The sequence below is a fragment of the Ciconia boyciana genome, chromosome 8, assembly GCF_034638445.1.
Source record: "Ciconia boyciana chromosome 8, ASM3463844v1, whole genome shotgun sequence".
Taxonomy (NCBI): domain Eukaryota; kingdom Metazoa; phylum Chordata; class Aves; order Ciconiiformes; family Ciconiidae; genus Ciconia; species Ciconia boyciana.
The window spans coordinates 11,942,839-11,966,646 of NC_132941.1; the positions used below are offsets into that span (position 1 = coordinate 11,942,839).

Below are 23,808 nucleotides of genomic sequence, written 5' to 3' on the forward strand. Positions count from 1 at the left end.
AGGAGCCATGCTGTATCAGAACCCCTTGCAGCTTATAACTGCATGAGCATTAAATCATTTCTACCACAACTAGAAATCCTTCACAAAATGTTTGTGGAGAATATGTCAGAATCTCCAGTTTTCTAGCCTCTCCAGTGGGTATGCACTTGTGAATTGAGTTGGTTTCCAAAATTTTGATTTATTAGTATGCTTGTTTCTAACTAACCCGCTCTGCCAAAAACCTTAGTAATTCTGATCAGTACAATTATGCTTTAATAATTTTGAACAAATCTACTAAAGAAGCATATTCCACATCTGTTCATAATTCTAAATGATTTTTCAGAGTTTGAAAATTATGAATACAGGGTTAAGACAGCAGATGTTACTTAACAGGTCCTATAAAAATTTAACAGTAGCAAGTAAGCAAGCAGCACAGATGAGTAAGCAGTATTTTCATGAACTCTGAAACAGTGACACTGAATTCTTAATGTAATGTTTTGCTGAAGTGATTATGAATTCTTATCACCATTTGCAATTTGAAGGTAAGCCTGTACATGAATATGACTAATTCTGATAGATCTGAGCAACTTTTGTTACAAAAAAATTAAAAAATGGAAATTAGAAAGAATTCAGATCACAATAAAAAATACTAGAGTAGTAGAGGGCATTTGTCACAATATGGGTGAAATTGTTTTCAGCCTTCAATTTCAAAAGTTAAATGAAGCATCCACCATCTCTATCAACATGTTTAGAGTAAGGAAAAAAGAAAATGTCATACATGCCTTAGCCCTGTAAGAATGAGAGCCACCTTGAAAGTTGATGACACCATAAGCATCAGTAGAGGTCTGTTCTGTATGTTTTTCCACTGACCATTCTTCTGTTTCCTGATTATAGTTTTCACCCAGCTTCACATCGGAGTATTTCATAGCAAGACTTGCAGTAAAACAAGCATGTTGTCTGACCAAGCGGCCACAACAGCACCTGCACCCAATCATATATTTTAGAATACTTGAGTAAATACTATTATTAGAAGACAAGAGAGAAGAACTTTTTATCTATAACAGAGATAGATCAGATTTAGAAAGCAAAGATTCTAAATATTATATAAACCTCTTTTCCAGAGCAATCCTTGTTGCCATAAATGTTTATAGCAAGAATTAATTATAATACATAATTATTATGCAAAATAGTGAAGTTCACTGAGATAGCAAGTTCGAGGCCAGAAGAAACTGAATAGTCAGGACATAGAAAATTGATTCTTTGAAGCCAAGTAATTTATATAACTTTTATAAATCTGTGATCTATGTATTGCAGACAGTTCTTTATTCATCAGTTATATTTGTTTTATATCTAACCTTTCATTGACTCGTCATTTGCAATATTGACCAAAACTTCTAAAAACCCTATTATGAAAGCACTTATTTAATGGAAAAAATATTAATAAATATTGTAATTATAAAGAACTCTTACCTGACAAGTTGCTGACAAATCTGACATCCTGGAAGGCATCTATAAGAAATATTTAAGTATATGAGTAAAATTCAGCTCCAATTTTAAGGGGGGGGGGGAGGAGAAGAAGGGGGCACAGGGAACGGACCACTTGCACCACTTCATGTGCTTACAGAAAGATTACTGAACAAAAGAGATCTCCAGTAAATGGAAAACATGCTGCCCAAGTTTGCCTGTTTTTAACACAGTAATTTCTCTGTCTTTACTTTACATGACTGTAGTATACTTTGCAAGTAAAAACGTATAAACATGCAAAAGCTTCAGTCCTGAGACTTCAGATGGGTTTTCAGGCTTTGAACCATCAATATCTGAAGCCCAGGAATATTTCAGACTGGATTATCTGCAGTACTCAAACTGAAACATTTTGCTAGATGCTGAGAAGTTGCTTACAGACCAGCATTTTCTTGGACTCATTCTAACTATACATTGTTGCACCTATTTTACAAATTCATCCTTCTAATACACATGCAAGTTGAACTGCCTGTGTGGGAAGGTTATTTGATCATTGCTAAGTTGCATGTGCAGAAAAAGATATATTTGAACAAATCTTATACAGTAGTATCTTTACATAATGTTTATTATATAAAAAGAATTCTTCATTTCTATCCACTTCCATCTTAAAGATTTTCTGTGCTTTCCTGCTAACATCTTTCTTACCATTTAAAATTAACATAGCAGATAAATTTATACCACTGTTTTCCATAATTTTCATAAGCAGATGTTAACCAATTATGGTTAAGAGCTAGTATGCAAAAGTGTACAAATACACATTATACAGTAGTCTTAAACTGTTGTCAGACTTTGAGCATAAACAATTTTTAAATTTTGTCCTCTATAGAAGCTACACTCTGGTATTAATCTTCTACATTTTTAATACTGAACTATAGCTTTAGATCTTTTCTAACAGTTATTAAAGTATAATTATCTATACTAAAAGGTACAGATCAACAAAACATACCCAATATTCCTGTCTACATTTGATTCATTCATGCATAATTCACGAACAACAGTAAGTGATTCTTAGAAACTGAAGGACAAAATCTGATGGAAAAGTTGTAAAGTCTGTTGTATGCTACAAATGGGTTAAACTAAAAGGGCAAGTGTTGAAGATCATTTTGTTCCTTGTGAAATGCTCTGGAAATTTTAACAGCTTCCTAATTACTTTGTTTGCATTTGCAAATTTTCCATGTGCTACAATCATGGCTATAAATTCTAAAAAGCTTCTCATGTCACATGGTTTCAAGGAATGTGGTGAATTATTTACAATAACATAAAAATTCTACAGCTTGTATGTTGTTCTTTTTCTGCCTGAAAACAAAGTTCTTAAAAGAAAAATAATACTCTGCCCTCATAGAACAAAAGAGATTTATAACTTTTTTCATGGAAAAGACCAAAATAGAAGTTTTCAGAAGTTCAGAAGAAAAGGTTTCTCAGCTGCTGTCAATTATATGAAGCTAAAAAAGAAAAACTGATCTGAAATCCATAATGACAATAGTAAACATTTTGGGGAGACAAAACTGCCTTAAAATACCAATTTTCAATTTTTCAATCTATTTTCAATTTGACTTTATTTAATCTGTGACACAGATGTCATGACCATGCACATCAAGTTCTATCATTGTAGGAACTCATAAAATTATACCTGTAACATTTAGTGAAGGTAAATTCTACTGATTAGATATGTTAGAGGTATCACTAACTTGCTTGATTTCACATCTCTAATTTAGCATAAGGTAAAAGCAGCATGTGAGATATGCAAAATAGTCTTCACTAGTCTCAGCCTCCCCTCTAGAAACCTATTTCCCCATTTTTCAGCCTCATTTTTTCCTTACAGAACTTAAGGATGAAAAACTACTAGGTATCACATGAAATCTTTTTATATCCGAACTGTTCTTATTTTATCTATCTTCCCTGGAAGCAAATATTTCTTCAATCTTTGTTTTCTAATTTTTTTTCTCCCACCACGATTCTTGTTTTTCTTTATTCTTCTACGAATTCTTCATCCCTTTTTCCTGCACTGTCAGGTTTATTTTTACACTTCACCCTACACTCACATTGCTGTTCTTTAAATTCCAATAGAGTATACCTCTACGAGACTTTCTGACTTCAGAACTATGCCACCAAAAAAAAAAAAAAAGAAAAAAAAAATCACAAAACCCTCACACTATAGACACACCATAGACATCACTAGGAAGACTGGCAAGAAGAAGCAAAGAGAACAGGGGAACATTTATTATAGATTTCTGCAATGCCAAAGTACTTTCTGAAAAGGAAAAAAAAACCCCAAGCTAGACACAAAGAGTGACAATGCCCAGTCATGAAGGAGTGAACTAAAGACAGTATTTTATACCGATAGAGTAGTTAGTCCAAAAATCCATTATACACTCTCTTTACAATACTGTCTTTTTTGAATTTTAAAGAGCAGCAATGAGTTCTTCAATCATTTATCATTTACCTGTGGGGGTCTTTTGAACTTGGTATGATATACACACACTCCCTCTTGGTGAAAGTATTTTCTATCCAGGATTTCTGGGACTGAAAAATAAAAAGTGTAACAGTATTATAAAATACAAATCATACAACTTTGCCATGAAAAATGCTTTTTAATGAAACAAGAACTAGAACATGAGGGGGTCTTTTTATTTAAATGTGAAGGCAAGTAGTGTCTAACAAAGAAATTAAATTGTCATTTAATGTTTTGCTGTCTCCCAAAAACTAACAAAACCATATATGACCCTATAAAATAATCTCACACTGCCTAAAAGTTGAGATAAGTTGCGTAATAATTCTGGTTATTTTATACAGAAATCCGTTAAAATCCAAAGTAATATTTTTCAAAGCTAACATTTAAATAGCAAAAATTTGCAATATGCAAATAAAGATGTACCAAAAAACCCCAAACAATTTCAAAATATACTGTTTACCTATCTTGCTAAGGAAAAAAAAAAAAAAAAATCAGTTAACATTTTTAAAAATTACCTGCACTACACTGAGATAACGGTAATTTCATCTATTTACCTCTTTAATAAAGTAAAATTTTCATCTGGAAATTGCAGGTAGGGGAGTTTTCTAACAACATTGGCAACCTTTTCTAGAAGCAATAAATAGGTCATAACTTTTGTTCTTCATCAAGAAACTTTTCATTTCAATATACAAATTTAATTAGCAACTCTAAGCTGTGTTTTAAGCTTAAACTTGAAATGTTCTGAAACATGAAATTAAGGATGTTTACTTCTTCAAATAATTACCTATTCTAATAACTGGACATAATTTCATTTCAGTTGCTTTAAACAACCATGTAACATTATCTTACACGATAATCTCAGGATTACATGCTAAACAATATGCATAACACCCAATGTCTACGTCATGTTTCAGCAATACATTGGGAAAGGAACTCAGACATGATTTTGAGTAATTAAAAACAGGAAAAAATCTTGGGATGTCAATTTGCACCTTATGCAATATTGCTTTAAATCCTTATTAAGATTACATTAAAATTTCTTCATTGCTAACAGCATGCCCTGTTCTACATTTACATTTTACGTTTAGAAAAATTTGAGAACTCTCATACCTGTTCTATTTTACAACAAGGGAGAAAAAAGCCTGATCTATACTATTCACAGGTATCTAAATAGAGGTCTGTGGAAACTACAAAGAAATTAAGATTTTTTTTTCAGATCTATTATAATAGAAGATTCAGTAAAGATGGATGGTTTTTCACTCACCACAATTTCAAGATCAGTTTAAGATAATACAGCAAAATTATTACAAGTATCAGTTCATTTTAATATCGGCCCCTGGAAAACTGCTCCTCAACTGCTCACCCTCTTTCAAAAGATTTCCCAGACTCAGCAGATCTTTCCCATATTATTCATCATGATCTCCTTCCAGTATTTTGTTTTAGTGAACTTTGAGACTATGAATCTGTCAAGATGGCAACAAACTGCTGCTCCAGATTCTGTCTTCACATTAAGAGGGCCACCAGACTCTTCCAAGGAGGATGGAAAGTTGCAGGGTAGGGGCACTTCCCAAGAGAGAAAGAAGGGTAGGAGAAAGGTAGAGGCACAATCCACAGGGAAGAATCAAGGAGAGGAGAATCAAGAATCAAGAAGAGGAGCTGTAAACAACAGAATGAGCACTCAGATCATATATTTTACTTCTAAATTAATATTTTAAACAGCTGGAATAAATAGCCAAAGCCATTATTCACTACTGTCCTACCTCCTTTCCCTAAACATAGGAAAGAATGCTGTTGCAAAGGAGAAAAGAAGGTCTCGCAAGGGAAAAGCAGGATATTAGACATTATATGCAAACAGGGTGTTAATAAGGTTTCTATTACATTTACGGTGCTTTTCCCTCTTTTTTGGTTTTTTCCTTCTCCTTTGGAGCAGAAGATTGAAGTGACTGACTCTTAACAAGCTTGTGAAAGAGAAGATCTCTTCCTCTGCTGTCCTCAAAATTCATCTCTAATCTTTCAGTAGTGTCCTCAGTTCTTGGATAAGAAAAGAGAAGCACATCACTTTCCATGAAGGAGCTGGGTATTTCCTAGGACACCTGTGCCTTACATGAGCTGGGCTCAAAACAGCTTTATCTCTTCTCCACCTTTATCAGAAGATTAGCAGTGTTATAAAAATAAATTTGATATATGTGTATATGTACATTTATATATGTATATCATACTATATGTAAAATTATACATTTAGTAGGTAGTACAAATTTTTAGCTTCCTCCTCTCATAGTATTTTTTTAACACTATTAAGCCTTAGCCTTTGTGATATGAATCCCAGTTCTGGAAGCTGCTTTCTGCTTAGCTGAGTGTCCCCACTGTTTATATGGGTATGTATTTTTGTACTTCATTTCTTAAAACTGAGGTCTTGCATAGATCATTACTTTAACATTGCAGTAGTTTAACCTTACATATGAACTCTGCAGATCCTCCAGAACATAAAAAGATAAAGAAGAGTAATTTAATACTTAAATGTTTTAGTCAGCTGGCTAAAACCACACCTTGAAGCAAGCTATCACAGGCATAACATGCTATATATTGAAATTTGAAGTATATAAACCACAAGTAATTGCGTCAATTGCTCCATGCAATATTGTTTTATTATTAAGTGGTGATCAAAGCTGGGGACAAGCAATACTGGCTCACAATGTGCAACACCACTTTTCATAATAAACGGATCTGAAAATTAAATTTAAAAAAAATTTGTTTTCATCTGAAAGAATGTACAGTTTTAACCGCTCATCAAGGATTTTTCTCTATTCTTCCACAGTGAAAGTATTTACTGTAGAGCATGGGTACATCTATGCTATTTACGTGGAGGAGGCTCTATAATGTTATTAAAACATACTTGGAACTTTTCATTTGGTAAAATTAGACTCTCTCCAGAAGTACTCCTGTATGCTGATCAATCTTTATTGCAAGACGTTTTATACAGAACTTGTTAGTTAGAAAGTCTTCTTTTCAATTGGAGGGGGGAGGAAGAACTGACACATGGTATGGCCTTCCCTGTACGTAAGAACTATTACTACATAATGTTCCTGTGATGACCAGAAAAAGGAAGATGATGTGAGGACACTGTTAAGATAAAATTAGTTGCAGCAATTACCTCTAAGAAATACTTCCTTATCAGCTAAAGATTAAGTTAAAATAAATCAAGTCAGTACTCAAAAATCAATATGCAAGTTATCAGACTGCTTTAAAAAAATTGCCTACTCTTATTAAAGCTTTTTAATCATCTCTACAGCATACAAAACCACACCGCTTAAACTCTGCTTCCATTAATGGGGCAACTTCTGCTGATTGGAGTGATCTGTTTTGCTAGCGTATTTTAGAAGGTGGACCTTACACGATGGTTACGGGGAATATGGGTCAGAAGCTCTCAATACGGTGAGCTCTCTAGTGCTGCTATTCAAGAAAAAGGAGAGAAGGGGGGAAAAAGAAACTGTGAACCCTCCCCCAAAAACATATGGTCAGATTTTAGCAAAAAGCACAAGTAGTATCAACATATAATGAGCTACTTTTCAACTGTTTACTTTCCTTTCAAACTTGCATCTTGAGGAAAAAAATTTAGCTTTCCAAAAGTCTCTCCCATGCATTTCAAATCTCTCAAGCTAAATAAAATTTAAGACCTACAAGAAAAATGTTAATACAATTGATATTACTCCAGAACTACCTTCACTACCTTTTTCCTACAGGTGAGATAACGATGAAAATTTCAGCACATTAAGACCTCTTAGCAGTCAATGCTGGCACGATCTCATCTGCACACCAAAAACCCCTTAACTTTTACTTTTTGGAAGATGTACTACAGTAACTACTAGCTCCTAGTCCTAAAGTGGCTTTTGCTCAGTCTTTAAGCTGTAGAGGGTTATGCAAGATACCTCATTCTGGTTGCAGATTTCTGAGCAGACAACAAAGTTCACTGTGTCTCTCAGTACTTCTGAAAGAGCTTCAAGAAACAAAAAGCACATAGATTTGATTCAATAAGCTAGAAGAGATATACTCACCCTGGGATCATGATTAAAGGAAATACTTTAAACTATTTCCAATAAATAAGTCCTTTCATAACAGTTTCACAAGTGCTGAAATAATTATAATTGCTATTTGAAAGAAAACTTACACAAGTATTTGCTGAACTACAAACTCAAGAGAACGTGCCCGACTACAGTACTTCCAACTTCTCGAAGTATCTAAATGCCAAAATAATCCCACAACCTTTTACAACAGGTGGAAGTTTTACCATAGCTGTTTTAGTATTAGTTATTTTTGATTCAGCAGTAGCATTAGCACTCCAAAGCATCAATAATAGAAATTATTTAAGTGTACCTGCTCAAGATGCAAGGAATTCCCTATGTTATCTTTACTGAAATTCATGATGGGTATTTTTAGCAAGTCTCCTTGTAGAATGAAACTTTTAACACAAAGTTAACTGTAATTTAAGGTTTTGCATATAGCAGGTTACAAACAAAAAGAAGCAGTCAAAGTACAATATGAGATCAGGTCTCAGAAAAAAAACCCCAACCACCTACCACTCTTCCCCCTTCAACTCACATAGTGTTTATAAAGAGCCTCTTACTCAACGTATTAAAATCATAAGACAACTAAATTCTAGCAGGGCAGCAATTGATGGACAACAGTACAACAGAGCCTTATCAAGCTATTCTGAAATTCTCTGAGTTTATCCAACAAGTTTGGCCTGAATTATTTTCTGTATAGAAAGTAAGCTTTCCTATTTGGCAGGATTTCAAAATAACTTGCATTACTTTCAATGAACACAAATTAGCAGGTATAAATATACTGTATAGCTGACAATCATGAACTTGTTCATATACAAAAGGATCCCAGTTTATTCCTTCTACTCATTTTTAATACTGTATACTGTTGGAGGCTCATAAGTTATAGAATATTTGTTACAAAACTCAACTTTAACTTATCCTAAATATATTGCTCTCGAATCCACAACACTGCATACCAACCTAGCAGTTCTGCTGACAATTTTTCTACAAAGTTGACCAGCTGAATCAGGAAACTGAACTGGATTAAAAAATAATATTCCAAACTGTGACTTTTGTGGAAGGCTGACAATAGAGATTTCAATTACTGATTGCATAGAACTCAAGAAGTCATATCACTTTCTACAGTATCTCATAGTTCAGCTTTCAAATCTTTGCTTACACTATATGGCAGTTCAATATATGCAATAGCTTTTAAAGGAAAAGACCTTCCAATTTTATGTGTCCTTTATTTAAAAATAAATAAGACTCTATACCCTTTCCCCACCACCTCCAATTTTCCAGAAAGCTTAAGTTTCCATTTGGGCAAAAGAAAATACATGGACAGTTTCAGGAAGCCTGAAAACCATTAGATACAGTGGAAACTGTCTGCAGCAGGAATACTCACGCTAGCACTGCCGTAGAGCACTCCTATCCATCTAGGTCACTTAAAACCAACAAGATAAATTTCAAAACATTTCTAAGAGACATTCTGTACTAAGAACGTCCTTTAGCTTGTCTATTCAAGGAAATGTCCACTGACAAGTTACTGCTTCTTATATAACTATACATACTGCACACACTCTTTTCATGATTTACAAGAGGATCTCTTATCTAAGATACCCACTCCATTAGCCAAACACGTGCTATACCATGGGACTGAACTGTGATCCCTGCCCAGCCAACTAACCCCTAACTGATCACTGGGCTCCTGCAGCTATAGCTGAAAGGCAGAAATTCCAAACAAACCTTTATCTTATTGCTTTTATACTCAAGACGTCGAATAAAACCAAATAAAGCCAAACAACTAGGATGAATATGATAGCCAATTAAGTTACTGCATATCAAATAATTTAACTTCTCGTGGGAAGAGGTGCCATAAATAAAATGCATGCTAGCTCTCACTGCAAAGATTTCCAGCAGGGGCTTCAAACCCTTAAGACAGTAAGAATCATGCTCCAGGCAAAGTACCTGGACTTGTTCTTAGTACAAATTAACTGAATGATACTGAAAATGTGCATCCCAGGATGAGCTAAGTAATAACTAAGCCGCTGTGTATGGGGTGGAGAGTTATCTGAAAGACAGTTATGCCTACATTTCTCAAAGAAATACCTAAAATTTTGTATTAAAAATGCTAGCAGAGCACAACTCAGCTCCTCAAGGAAACATTTATCATTTGAGGAAAGTCTTCAGAAATTCAGCTAACATTAAGTAAATAAGTAGATGGGAGGAGAAAAGAAAGAGGTAGGCAGTTTGATGCCATATATTTGCTAACATTTGTTTAACTCTTGGCTCCAGCAAACCCCACACATTTCATTTACTTGCTTTCCTTGCAATTTAAAATTACATACCTCTATAATTACTGTTTGGAGTTTTTTGTTTTGTTTTGGGTTTGGTGGTTTTTGGTTTGTTGGGGTTTTTTTTGTTGTTGTTTTTTGTTTTTTTTTTTTTTTTTTTTTGGGGGGGGGGGGGGCGGGGAACAAAGCATTTAGCCAGCTAGTATTACGAACTATATTTAAAAGACACTCTGCTGAAGAATAACAGTGCTGTCTGGCCAGAGAATACACAACACATACAAAAAGCTTACAAAATTTGTTCCTGAATCAATAACTAGAGTATCAGTCAACCTTACCAATTTTTTAAGTAACTTCTATAGAAAGTATGGATATGTGCAATACTAAAAAGACAAAAAGGCCCAAATATTATCACAATGACAAATGATATTTATACAGAATGCTTTAATGTGTCCCTGTGAAGTACATCACTCTAAATGAGAAAGACTGTGCATTAATCTGAAGTTGTTTTTTAATCCACTATAAATGAAAATTTTTGCAAGGATATTTTCACCTGCAGTCCACCTCAGGATTATTTTATTATTATTCTGAAACAACTACCAGCTTCACCTACAAGAAAAAGTTGTTTCATTTATTTTTCCCCAAACCCATTGGGGCACCCCTTGTCACAAAACCCGAACAGTTCAGACACAGACAGACCCATCATGCACAAAAGGTGTCTCTGCTATGTTGAAGATCCTGTTCTGAGCAGAACAGTTCACCTGGCTTCACTTGACTCATATGAAACCAAACAGCTCTATTTTTCTGGGTTGAAAGACTTCTCTAGTGAAAATACTGCTACAGTCCTGAAAATACATTGCTCAACGGCAAAAAAATACTGGTTTTATTCTAGATAAAAACTGTTGAGGAAGCAGGGAAGGAAAAAGGGCAGTCAGAGAAAGTCTTCTGTCAATTCTCCTGCACACTGTATTCAAAAGCAAACCTCAAATGAGCCAGCGAGCGAAGATACCAATCTTCGTATCAATGGCTCCCTTAGTGCTGAAAACAAACCTTCCACAATCCTATTCTTTATTAAACAGTTCAGGAGATTTGCTCTGAACAGTTTTCACAGCAATCCAGGTCTCTAACAGAGTAGCTATTGTTTCATCAAGTTCTTCTCTGACGTAACGCAGTCACCACCGAACTCACCAAATCCATGTGCAGTTTTGGATGCAAAGAATACTCAGGATTTGTCAAAAGGGATTTTTTACAGCTCTCTCAAACTTGACAACAGTGATTCCAATGTGCTATTTGGGGAACAGGCTGCTTCTGTGGGAATTTTTTCCACCAATCACAAAGCATAAAATTAAGTTGTTTGGGGATATTTTTTTTGTAGATTCATTTAATTCAGAAGACCATAAAGTCATATACAGAATTGAACATTCTGAAGTCATTATTTTTAATCCTGATGCACCAGAATAAAACCCACAGACCTAATATTTTTGGGACATTTTTATTACATTCAGACTCAATCCACTTTACCCATATTATTGGGAAATTTATCTTCTAACTGCGATACAGGTCTTTCGGGGGAAATTCAGAGCAAATCCAGCATATTTTTAGATAAATAAATAAAAAATTGCTGGTTTAACACCCATGTGAAGGTGCATGCTGTTCTGCTGTTAGGCCAGTCATAAAATTACTCCTCCTTTTTAGAAAGTATTAAATCTTAAAATGCATACACCATCCATACAAGGCACTAAAAAAAAAATTAAAATATACGCAGAAAATATTTCACAACTGATTCTACAGTATGAGAGATCTCAGGTCACACTGGAATAAACCATCAGTTGATTTCAGAAGACACGCGCACACTGGTGTAATTCTAAAATGGCTTTCTCTCAGCTGCGATAACAATAAACACCTTCAAAGTTAAATGTCCAATTAACAGATACAGTAATGAAATAAACTTGCCAAAACCAGAGACTCTATAAGACTGTGTCAGCACAGCAGATGGCATGCTGTTCCTGAACATGCCTTCAGAAAAGCAGAGTATCACGGCGGGGGGGAGGGGGGGGGGTGTATTTTGCTTTTTATTTCCCAACTTTCATCAACAGAATTTGGAATTTTAGTAGGAAAAATAAAACACAGAAGGTGGTAAACCAGTTTCACTGCTGTAAACTGAAGTAAATTGATTTCAACATAGTTTACATTTGCAATCCTCCTGACTAACAAAATACCAAGCTAAAAAATATTAGCCCTTCTAAAGAATCCATAAATTACTTTCTGTGAGCTCCCAGACCAATCAAATTTCAATGCATTCTATAAAGTATTTCAAAACATATACCAAAGCTATGATCTAGAAGCAACAAACCAGGAATTAGCCCACTGAGTTTTCAAATGAGATGAAAGTAATTCTTTAACCCCTAAGACTTACAACCATGGATGAAAGAAAAGGGTAGAAAAGGAGCATGTGGTAGTAACTGCAAGGAAAATAGAGCTACAGCTTTTCAGCCAACACTTTCACCTCTAATACCCACTTTGTTCAAATGAGAGATTCCAAAAAAATACATGGCAAAAGTACATCGGAATGTTTTCAAACCCGTCATACGGTGCCTGCTTCTTTCTGCCAGGGTTTCTCGTTCAAAACCCATTTTTAATTACGTCGTCACCAATATAAACCAATCCCAAATCCCTTACATTTTCAAACACACAGCCTGCTTCTCCTTATCTACAGTGATACAGTTGTATAGTCTGCATCCTCTTCATCTCTCTCAAAACCAACAATTTAGCTGCAAGTCTGCAGTCATTCTAATTTTACCACTGATGCAGATTGCAAGCCTACACACTCTCTTAAATAAGACCAGCAAGAAGGTAGAGTCAGCATACCTACTCACCAACACGCAACAGAAATTATGCCAAGCCTTTTTTAAGTGGGTGAAATAATTTCTGTGGGTATCAAGGATGGCCACTCAACTCAGTCCTTTCCACAGGGACCGATGGGACACCCTGCGCATGGCTGCTAAAAACTCTGCAATTCCTGGCTCACCAGATTTACTCCACATGAAAGAATTACTTTGGTTCATACCCCACATTTCTGGCAAGTGCTGGGCTTACCTTGCACGTGCCACACAGGGTGTATGAACAGACAATCCTATAAACTCTGGGTTTATTTTTGGAAGGAATGAGGCTTGGGGCACGCTTTCAGAGGTAAAACAATTCACATAGCCTGGATCCGTTGGCTGTCCTTCCCAAGCAATTTCCAGTACCTTCCTCATCACATAGGGAATACAAATCACAGATGCAAGAAAGGAGTTAGTGGTGGCCACCTCTGGAAATAGAGCAGTAGGAAAGGGCTCCTAAGACCAGACAAATAAGTAGTCCTACCCTCAATTTACTTCCAGTTCGTTCCCAGATGAAGAAAGCTCAGCTCTGGCAGCCGCTATACATAAACAGCATACAGGCTGCAAGTTCACTTCACCTACTGCAAAGGATATATTTCAGCTTTATTTGATCTGCAGATTTAAAGAAGGTCCTGCCTTTCTGGTTTATGAGGTGCATGAACATCTGATTAATATGTTATGTGCTGAAGCACATTACAACTACAAAAAGCAAGGTGGAAGGGTGGATGTTGTTGGTCTTGCTCTACCACTTTCTTAGCCTGTTCCATTTACAGATCTGACTTATTTTTCATGTTGTACAAAGAAAGGTACTTCTCTATCATCACAGCGAAGATTTTGGTGCCTGCTGACTCAAGTAGGCTATTATTAACTCACTAGAGCAATGGAAACTTGTTATCACTAAGGGATTTTTGACATAGCTAGCCTCAGACAACCCTTTGAATATCTAAAAAAAAAAACAAAAACCAAAACCAACCAACCACCACCACCCCCCAAAACCCAACACCCACCCCACCCCCAAAAAACCCCAAACACCAGGAAGCCTTATGCCTGCATTTAAATTCTTACAGATCAATAATATTTCTCCGAATAGCATGGGTGAGAGGGAAGAGCAAGAGAATGTACTAGTGGGCATGTGAAATAGGTGACAGCACCAGACCACTGCTAAGGATGATGAAATTTCACATAACTTATCTTTAGACACAGTATCAGGGAAAACCAATTTATTTTTATAATCAAAACTACTAGCATTAGGAAAGAGGCTCTTCAGCAAGCACGCTGTCAAAGAACCACCTGAAACTGATTTGGAATTTTGTTCGCTTTAAACAGTGAGTACAATTTTAAAAAAAAAAAAAACTTTGTATAAGTTAGGCAAGTCATCTCGGAGCAGAAAATTAATATTAGGCTGGTTCCAGGCTAGTATTAAAATATCAGCATTGGACCTGATGTCTGAGGGAGACAGAAGTTAGTCATACAACCCCTGAACTGCCTTCACTTCCTTGGTAAGGGGAGTATATGCATTACTCAAGGACAGGATCATGGAGGTGTGATGGGGTACACTGTCTTAGCTCCTATTGCCTACATTCTCCCTGCCTGTACACACGTGCACACCAATGTGCCCCCAGCTACAGCAGGGGAAGCGAACATTTTGGTCAGCTCTCTACAGTGACCAGAATTCTTGGGACATTAGAATAGGATGGAGAAAGCAGGATGAGCTGGGAGAAAAACAAACCAAAACAAGAATTTGCTATAGTATAGTTCATCTACTGTAGAATTACAAAGACTTAAGCATTTTTAAATTCAGCTCACTAACAAAGAGCTACTGGATTCGGTTACACTGTCATTGCCTGTCAAGACAGAGAACTAGCTCTCCTAACACAGCTAGATAGGTACACAGCTGCTCAAAAGTAGACGCTGACTACAGCCCTCATCTTGGGGTGTAAGTAGCCTGACAACATTCTAGAGACATCCATGTACCTAAACTCTTATCAGAAGATAAAGTTGCCCACTAAAACTATTTAAGTAGTTTCTGTTTACTCTAGAAAAGTGCAAAGAAGAAACTTAACTGCGTTTATTTAGGCAAATGTGAAAGCAGCTAATTACTGTCTGAAATAATATATAATGCTTATTTAGGCACTTTTAAAAATTTGCACCCTCTGTTTTTGAGGGGAACAAACAGTTGTTTGAGCCACTGTGTCTTACTTTGTTGAACTCTCATGAGGCCAGTCTTACATAAAAATTGAGCTCTCCATCACAACCTCATACTGACTGCTGAATATTCTTTTATACTGACTTTCCCATTAGCATTCAACCATTTTATTATTAGCAGGTTCTGAAAGTTTCAACTACACTCTTACACCCCTCTTCATGAATGTTTCTTTTAAATATTACAGCCAGAGCTGTAAAACCTACACAATGGAATGTATTGTGAGAGAGCCTGAAGTCATTCACTTTATCTCCAAGTCAATACTCAGGCTGCTAAAATGTACCATTTTACTGCACCGTTTACCAAAAGCACTACAAAGCTTCCTATCACACCATCATTCACATGCACACAGCATTGCTAATTAAGGTACAAGCACAGACCTCCTAACACCTAACTACTGATTTAAACCAAGGTCTGGCTAGCTCTAAGGCAGAGGGAAACAAAGAATGTCTTTTGGTGTTTCTCTTATCCCAGTCTTACAGGGTTGCCTCAGCAAGCTTGAGTCCCCAAGCTGAGTATTCAGATCTCAAATCAAAAGCACGAAACTCTTATCAAACAGTTGTATGGACTTGAAATATTCCAATCCATCAAGTTGGACAGTATCAACTAAAAAGCAGAATAATCTGTGGGGACAAAAACTCCCTTTTTGCTCTAGCAGGGAAAACTAAATATATTTGATAAAAGGAAGATCAACTCAAGAAGAAAAAAATTTGAAATGTAAAAGAGAGATCCATTCCAAAGGACTGTTCACTAACTGAAAGTATAATGAGGCAATGCAGGTAGTTCCCTAGGATGTACAATTTACTGTCTCAACCTTATCTCTTAATTTTTGTTTATTGTATAATGATATAGGTATCCTCTACTTAAGCAGATCAAAGAAACTACAGTTTTTCAGCTCTCCCACCAAACGGTGATGCAGAATTGCAGGTTACCTACAGAACTGAACTACCTGCGACACATCTATGTTAAATACCTACAGAACTGAACTACCTGCGACACATCTATGTTAAATACCACAAGCCTAAATAATCACTCAGAAATTAAAATACATGATTTTTAGAAATAAAGTAACCTTTTTTTTTTTTGCAGGGTTGGGCGGAACAACGAATTAAACGATACTGAGAGATCGCAACACCATTTGTGCTCTGTAAATGTTTTCTATTTATTATAGTTTCTTCCAGAGTACTCACTTCCAGTAAACTCACCAATTCCGAGTGGTATGTGGCACAAAGGCCTGCGTAAACTGTACTGGACTTATACCTCGGGCTCCTCTCTGGCCTACCAGGGGAAAGGAGTGAAGACAGACTATCATTCTAGAGAAAGAAAAGACAACAGTAAGGAGGTGGAGGTCCTGGCAACAGCAAAGCCAAGATACATAGGGGAAATACTTGCTTTAACAGATGCAATTCTTCAAATTATACAGTGCGGGTGCAGTCAGAGAAGACAAGCTGAGCAAGTTACTACTCTGCCCTCCCACCTGTTCTCCTGCCACTTCCCTCCCAGCAGCAGCTGGGCCCTAGCCCTTTGGGCAGTTGATTAGGCCCCTAAACCAGCACAACATTATTTCCAGGAAAAAAAGGACAGGTAGCTTTGATGTCAGAATGAACCGATTCAGATGGAAACTAGGCAGAAAACTAAGGCACGGGAAAGGACCACATGGCCATGATCAGGGTGGGAACAAGGGAAGTAGGACATTCCCTTTGTTAGCAGTAAGATACTGGGTTAGCAAAACAGCTGAGCTGATCCAAGCACATTGTCAAGATACAAAATAATCCCCCAAAGCACACTTACTCTAGGCATCCAGGAAAAGACTACAGGTTTGTCACACAAAAAGGCATTCTTTTTAAGCACCTGTACCCTGATGTTCAGGAAGGAAAGGAAGCTAAGACGGTATTTATTTCTAGGAGAGCTGCCAATGAAGCAAGAACATATTGCCTAAGGTCACCTTTTAGGTGAGCAGATACCCTGGGTTTAAGAATAGCATCCATTCTCATCTGGCACTGAAGATGTTTCTTCCTAATTCATAGTATAATTAAAACCCAACTAACTCCTAATACATTAATTACAAAAGATTTTTCTTGTCCTACATGCAAGATCTTTAACATTTGTCAGAAAAACCCTGAAAAATCCAGTAATGACACCCAAGAGGATAGTAAAAAAGACTAACCTTATCTTAGCAGTGCTAATTTTTCTACATCCTCTCCACTGAGAGAAGAGAAAAGAGCTGCTCTGAATCCCCCTCAGGCTCCACTGAGCAAGCCTAGGGACTCACTGCCTAATTAGCTTTTGCGAATAATCCCCGCCCCTCCCTGGCAAAGTCTACCTGTATTCTGCAGATTGTCTACATGCATGTGACCAGAAAACATTTTTCTACAACCTGAAAACAGGATTTTTCTGAAGGCAGAAAAGCTTCAGTCTTTTACCTTTTCTATACCAGAAAGAAAGCGCGGCCCAAAGTTTACTGTATCATGTTGTCCAAAGTACTATGATTACACTAGTACCAAATATCTCTCTCGTGGGCTATAGAACACCAAGCACAACCAGACTGATGCATTCAAACAATGACTCGTTTGTTAGCAGCCTTCATCGCTGCAGAACGTTCACCTGTAACACTAGCTGGCAGCCCAAACCATGACAAGGATGGTGAGTGTCTTCTGCCCTCTTTCCCTATACATAAACAGACCACATAAAAAGATCACATTGTTTCACTAATGCATTTGAAACAATTACAGAGAATTTAACAGTGAAGAGTCCCCGAGTTCTACATACAGAGGTAGGATTTATATGGAAAACTGCATGCATACAAACTGTATTTTTCCTACAGTTGAAAACTTAAAAAGGGTTTTTCTGCAAAATATTTTTATAAAAGAAACCAAGAATAAGGCAGATCAATTGCTTAACGAGGCAAAGGCAGAAATCCTCATCGAGAGCATTTCTGAAGCTGGCACAAATTAAAAGGACAAAGGTTAGCTAAGGGGATATGTCTGCTTTTCAATGCCTCTGGCTGCAAAGCCAGTTAATGCCAGTTTAAGAGGTTAATGTCCATCCCAACCTCCACATCTTTGCTTAGTGCCCCTCACACAGGCCAAGGTAAGTGCTCGCAGGGCCGCCCCATGGGCTAGTCTGCAGTGTAACCCCATGAACATTTTCAGCAGCACAATTAAGGAGACAGTAAACTATAGCTTGTGAAATCAGGAGGAGCGAGCCTCTTCCAACTAGTTCTGTATCCAGAGGCCTTGCAACACCAGATGATGCTAAGTTCCTAGAAAGTTATCTAGGATATTTGTCAGCTATGGTATTGGTGATTCATTCCTCTTTCCCTACTGCAAGATTACTACCATGAGCAGGAATTCCTTCAAGATCAATCACTCTCAAACTTTCTGGCCAGAAGATCACCCTCAGCCATGTACTCTTCTAATGCCTTCAGCTGAAGTTTTATTAAATTTGCCATTTAACAGAATTCTGCAAACTACAGTTTAGACAATACTGCAGCCAGGGAACACACGAGAAACTGGTAAGACTTTGACATTTAAAACATCATTAACTGCACCTACTCTTGTAGATTAACTGATTTTTATAATTGAAGAGAAAGTTGATTAACAGTTCTGTAATTACACATCTGGTATTTTTAGGCTCCAATCATGTATCGCTTAAGCACATGCATAATTTAACCTATTCAGGTGACTGAAGTTTTACCTGACTAAATACTTGCATGACCGCAGCAGCCACAGGGACAGGCTCTGAAAGGAAGCTGAGCTTTTTCAGACTGGCTCTAGCCACAAACTAGTATACGGCATTGAGCTTACTATACAAAGCCAATATACATGCAATTTTAACTATGTTGTACATCAGCATGACTGTCTTTGAACCTGGTCATGTGGCTGCTGTGCTGAGCTCTATCAGATACATTAGCAGAATGCAGCTTTGCTCTCTCCTACCCCAAAGGAACAGGTTCAGCTTCTTCAGAAAGTTAAACAGGGATGGGAACAGCACTAAAAAGCAAATAAGCAGCATGTTAAGAACATGGAGAAAAAAAATATATAGCAATATTTTGTTACACAAGACAAGTTACCAGCAGTGGATCATTTGCCAACAGAAAAAACTTGATGGGAGGGGTCAGACGCATCTTGATGCAGCTCAGTTCACAAAGACAGACTACAGCACAGCATATCTGGTGAAAAAAAGTTATCTTACATCTGGTAGCACACATTCAGAAAAGAAGGTCAAGAAAACATCCTCTGTAAACAAGAATTTAGACACAAAAGTATTCAAGCATAGCTACTACGTGCCTACAGTACAATTAGACAAGGTCTGCAATGCAATTTGGTTTATACTTTGAAGAGGCTACAGAACCTGACTTGTGATGGCGCAGCTCCATCCATGCCTGCATGCAAGGCTGTAAGACTTACAAAACACTCGCATAGAGTGGGCGATACACAGAGTAACCTAACACTGACTAATACAATGGCACAAGTCAACTCTCAAGCACCTCAGAGCAAGCTTTCAAACCAGCTTCACAGCTGATGTCAAGTTTGGGGTGCCACAATCCCATTTTCCTAAGCCTCTGCACATGATTCCACTCTATCTCATACCGGCACTGGCATTTATGCAGCCACGTGGAGAGCCGACTCAGGGAAATGACCAACAAAAGAATTAATCCTCAAAAAAAGGAGGTGATTAGATGTTTATTCAGTTCAGATCCCTGAAACAGTGACTGAGCACAGAGGAAAGCACAAAGGGACAGGCGGAAGGGTGACAGCTTACATGAGTTTAGACTGGATTACAACCACACCTTTAAGAAGAGTTTTGGCAGATTTGGGAGCGGCTAGTAAAGATGCTATGGACTTGAACATCAACCCTGCCTTGTATCTGAGATTATTACCCTGCAACACACATACCTACACCTCAAGCACTCCAGGTCAGTCTTGGGAACTATACTGTCAATAAAGTGAGTAATAGTGAGAAGATTTGGACTGCTAAATAATACTAGTTCTAAAAGTGCCCTGAGTCTAGAAATTTTTAGGCAATAAGTGCTTGTAAAATACAGAAATACAATATAGAAATTAATTTGCAGAAGGCACAAATGTAAATGTATTTGTTTATTAAATTTTAAATTTTAAAAGTCAAGTTTGTCAAGTCTGCATTTCACAAAAAAATTATCACTTTGCAGTATTAGGATTAGGAGGAGAAAAACCTAGCAGGTATTAGGATAAGAACCGTCAGCCAGGGACATCTTGCAAAATTCCATCCAACACAAGTCAGGGGACTACAAAGCAAATGAAAACATCGTTTCTGTTCCTCTCTTAGCAAAGGTGACAAGAATCAAGTAGATAAGGTTAAGAAAATAAGTACCTCTTTGGGTAGAGGTAAGTGGGAACAATGCATGGAACAAAGGCTGGTATTCAATTGCAATAACCATTGTGTTAATATTGACTGAGCTGTAACAGACACTTTCCCAGGCTTTGAAGATTACAGAGTTATATTATGGTGAAAGGCTGAACACCTAGATAAAATTAACTTAGAGCTGTGACTGAGAAAGTATTCTCAAGCAGGAACGTGTTAGTGTATGACAGCAAAAAGATACTGCTGTAATCACCCAAAAGGTTGTCAGTAAAAAACAAAAAAAATTTAAAAAAAAAAATCAGCAAACCAGAACTTAATAGAAATATGCCAATTCTCAGAACCTGCACCTTCTTTTCTTTAAAATTTGATTAGTAGTAAATAATTAAAGACAGAATTCAATAGCACTGGGAGTCATCCACAACAGGCTTTGGGATCCACGACCAGGAAGTAAAAAGCCTGACCAGGATGCCACAGACCTTGAAATAGCTCCAAAGCTCTCCAACTCAGAAAGAGGCCTCCCCAAATTGTTGCTATTAAATTACTAGCAGTAAGTCTAGACATTGATAAGATTCACACATGCATAATTTTCAGATGTAGACAAACTACATGGACACATCCAGCTATACTCTTTGAAACTGTATATTCGCCAGCTGCATGCTCTTTGCAAAAGACATGATGTGCATTTAAACAAAATAAGCACTTCACATTGGACCCTATCTGAATGTAAACTAGCTACCTCCGCAGACGGTTTGAAGATGAAGTAGCAATAAAGCTCCGCAGAGGGTTTGCAGTAGCTGTTTCTGAAGTTGTATCATCGTCTGAAAACATTGGTTGTCGAACTACACACAACAGAGTATGAACTTTATTACTGAATCAGCCTGGAAAATTCTGATTTTGCAGCTGTAGAAAGTCAACAGATATGCTAGCACACATATCACATGCCATCCTCCTTCAGCTGAAATCAAACGAAATAAAGATGGGTTGGGACACACTAACTCAGCAACTGCATATTTGCCACACATGCAGAGAGTTCAAACATTTCAGAAAATCTGATGATACAAAACACATGAAACAGCTTGAGTTAGAATGTGTTTGTAAAGAGTCTTTAGGAAAAAAATTATATTGCTATTAATAATATAAGTATTAAATAAACTGTAACTTTGATCCAACTGTTAGGATTTAAAAAAAAAAAAAACAAACAACACAGAAATTCCCAGAATTAAGGTTTAATCCAAGCTTACCGCCTCAGTAACATCTGAACTTTGCTTCAGTTAAGGGGAAAAAACCACATATAAACCAAGTTCAACCAGCTCTAATGCGCTGTCAGTTTGTTACCATACTTTAAACTCTCCTTGGCAATCAACCACTACATTTATCTTACAGACTATTCCTGCAACATCCTCATACCATATGTTGTCAAATCATTTTCCACAGTTAAATTCTAGTCCTTTCCTGAGGTAGCTTTTCGGAACTATCAGCACCACAATCAGCAACACAGTTATTTTTCTGCCTGTATTTCCCATGCGTTTAGAACACTTCTCACCCAATTCTTGGGAAGGAAGGGGGAAAAAAAACCCCAAAAACAAAAACAAAAAAACCCCAACTATACAGTTAAGGATAACTGTTATTTATCCCAGTTTCTCTCATTTTTTCTATTTCATTACCACATCAGAAGTTCACTGGCCTTTCCTTCTTGGAAAGAACAGAGGGGTAAGAAATTTCCCCTGCTCGCCTAACAGCAATTAGACAATCTGCATGGTCCCTACTTCAGTGCAAGAATTACAGCGGCTGGGGAGAAAAACAAACTCAAGCTGTACTGTGGTTCCAGCAAACCTGGTAGTTAAAGAAAGCAGCTCACGCCCCCACTTTAAAACGGCTGACATCCACTTTACATGCTAAGCAAAATATAGGTGTAAAGAAGGCTAAAAAAACCTCACCACTCCTCAAAAAAATAGCATTCTCTCCATCAGTGCAACGGCTGTGATGGAGACCAGTCTCCAAAACACCGCTGCTCAGGTCTGTGGTCCCATCCAGTTAGATGCAATAGTTCGGTGTGCCAGGTGACACTGGTTTAATGGCTGGCTGCTACCAAAAAGACAAGTCATCTCCTGCACATCCTACCTCCCCTCTCGCACAGCAGCACTGATGCCCAGCTAATCCTGTGCTGAGCCAGGTCAGGAAGCAAAGCTTGCCAATACAAAGGTTTGGGGGTTTACTTTTTCTGTTCTTTTGTTAGATTAGCTTTCTATTACTTCACATACAAAAACATTTACAATTCAAGTAACAGAAAAGCTAAGCTTAAAGTAATAAAAATAACAGAAACCAAGGATTAGTTAAGATCATTTTCAGTATAGGTTGTATCACGATCTATTAACATGACACCATTACCTGTACATTCTCATTATGTGAGCAAAAAAGACGGGATTAAATCAAATAAAGGACAGTAACAAGGTTGCAGAGAATACAACAGAGAAGGAAGGTTGCAGGCCAGGGAACATGAAGAAAGCATGCAACAAACTTCGTTCAAGTTTTACCCCAGATCAGGTCGGTACCACTGACTATTTTTTGTAGAAATAATGAAGCATATAGACTAATTTGTCAGAGGCCACCACTGCTTGTCAGTATCAGAGGTAAGAAGTGATATTATCTTTAATAATCATCTAAGTATCTTATCCAAACACACACACAGAGTGAGATTATTCAGTAATTTATCTGCTGAAAAGCCAGCTGCTGGAATTTCAACCAGGGAAGCTAAAATGCACCAAGACAGAATTATTCACACTAGAAACAAGAAACATGACCTCAAAGACAAAACTTCAATTCTGGAAAACATACACATTGATTTTACTGCCAGTTTGCCTTTAAAAAAGTGGGACAAAAAGCAGAACTAATATTACTTGTTTCAGCAAATTAACACGGCACGCAAATATTGCGGCCAAAGTAGACACGGTTAAAGGAAATGAGGGATTCCAAAAGAAATAAATATCTGTTAAAAAAAAAAAAGACAAAGGTATTTTTCAGGTTAAGTATATTGGCATGAGAAGTATCATTTCATTGTCTTGATTTTTCAAAGCATAAGCCACAATTTCAAAATCCA

The 23,808-nt window shown here is 37.0% G+C and overlaps 1 protein-coding gene across 3 annotated transcripts in view; it reads right to left on the reverse strand.

Moving 5' to 3' along the window:
- TRPM7 (transient receptor potential cation channel subfamily M member 7) overlaps positions 1-23,808 on the reverse strand; it is a 64,924-nt gene that overhangs the window by 38,229 nt on the left and 2,887 nt on the right. For all 3 annotated transcript variants that reach the window (XR_012043697.1, XR_012043698.1, XM_072869247.1), the window contains exons 2-4: positions 3,944-4,023; positions 1,450-1,488; positions 762-960 (exon numbers count right to left, since the gene is read on the reverse strand). Coding sequence is in view for 1 of the 3 variants with exons in the window: in XM_072869247.1 (XP_072725348.1) it covers positions 762-960; positions 1,450-1,488; positions 3,944-4,023 (318 nt within the window). In the remaining 2 variants the exon portion in view is untranslated. The remainder of the gene's footprint in view (positions 1-761; positions 961-1,449; positions 1,489-3,943; positions 4,024-23,808) is intronic.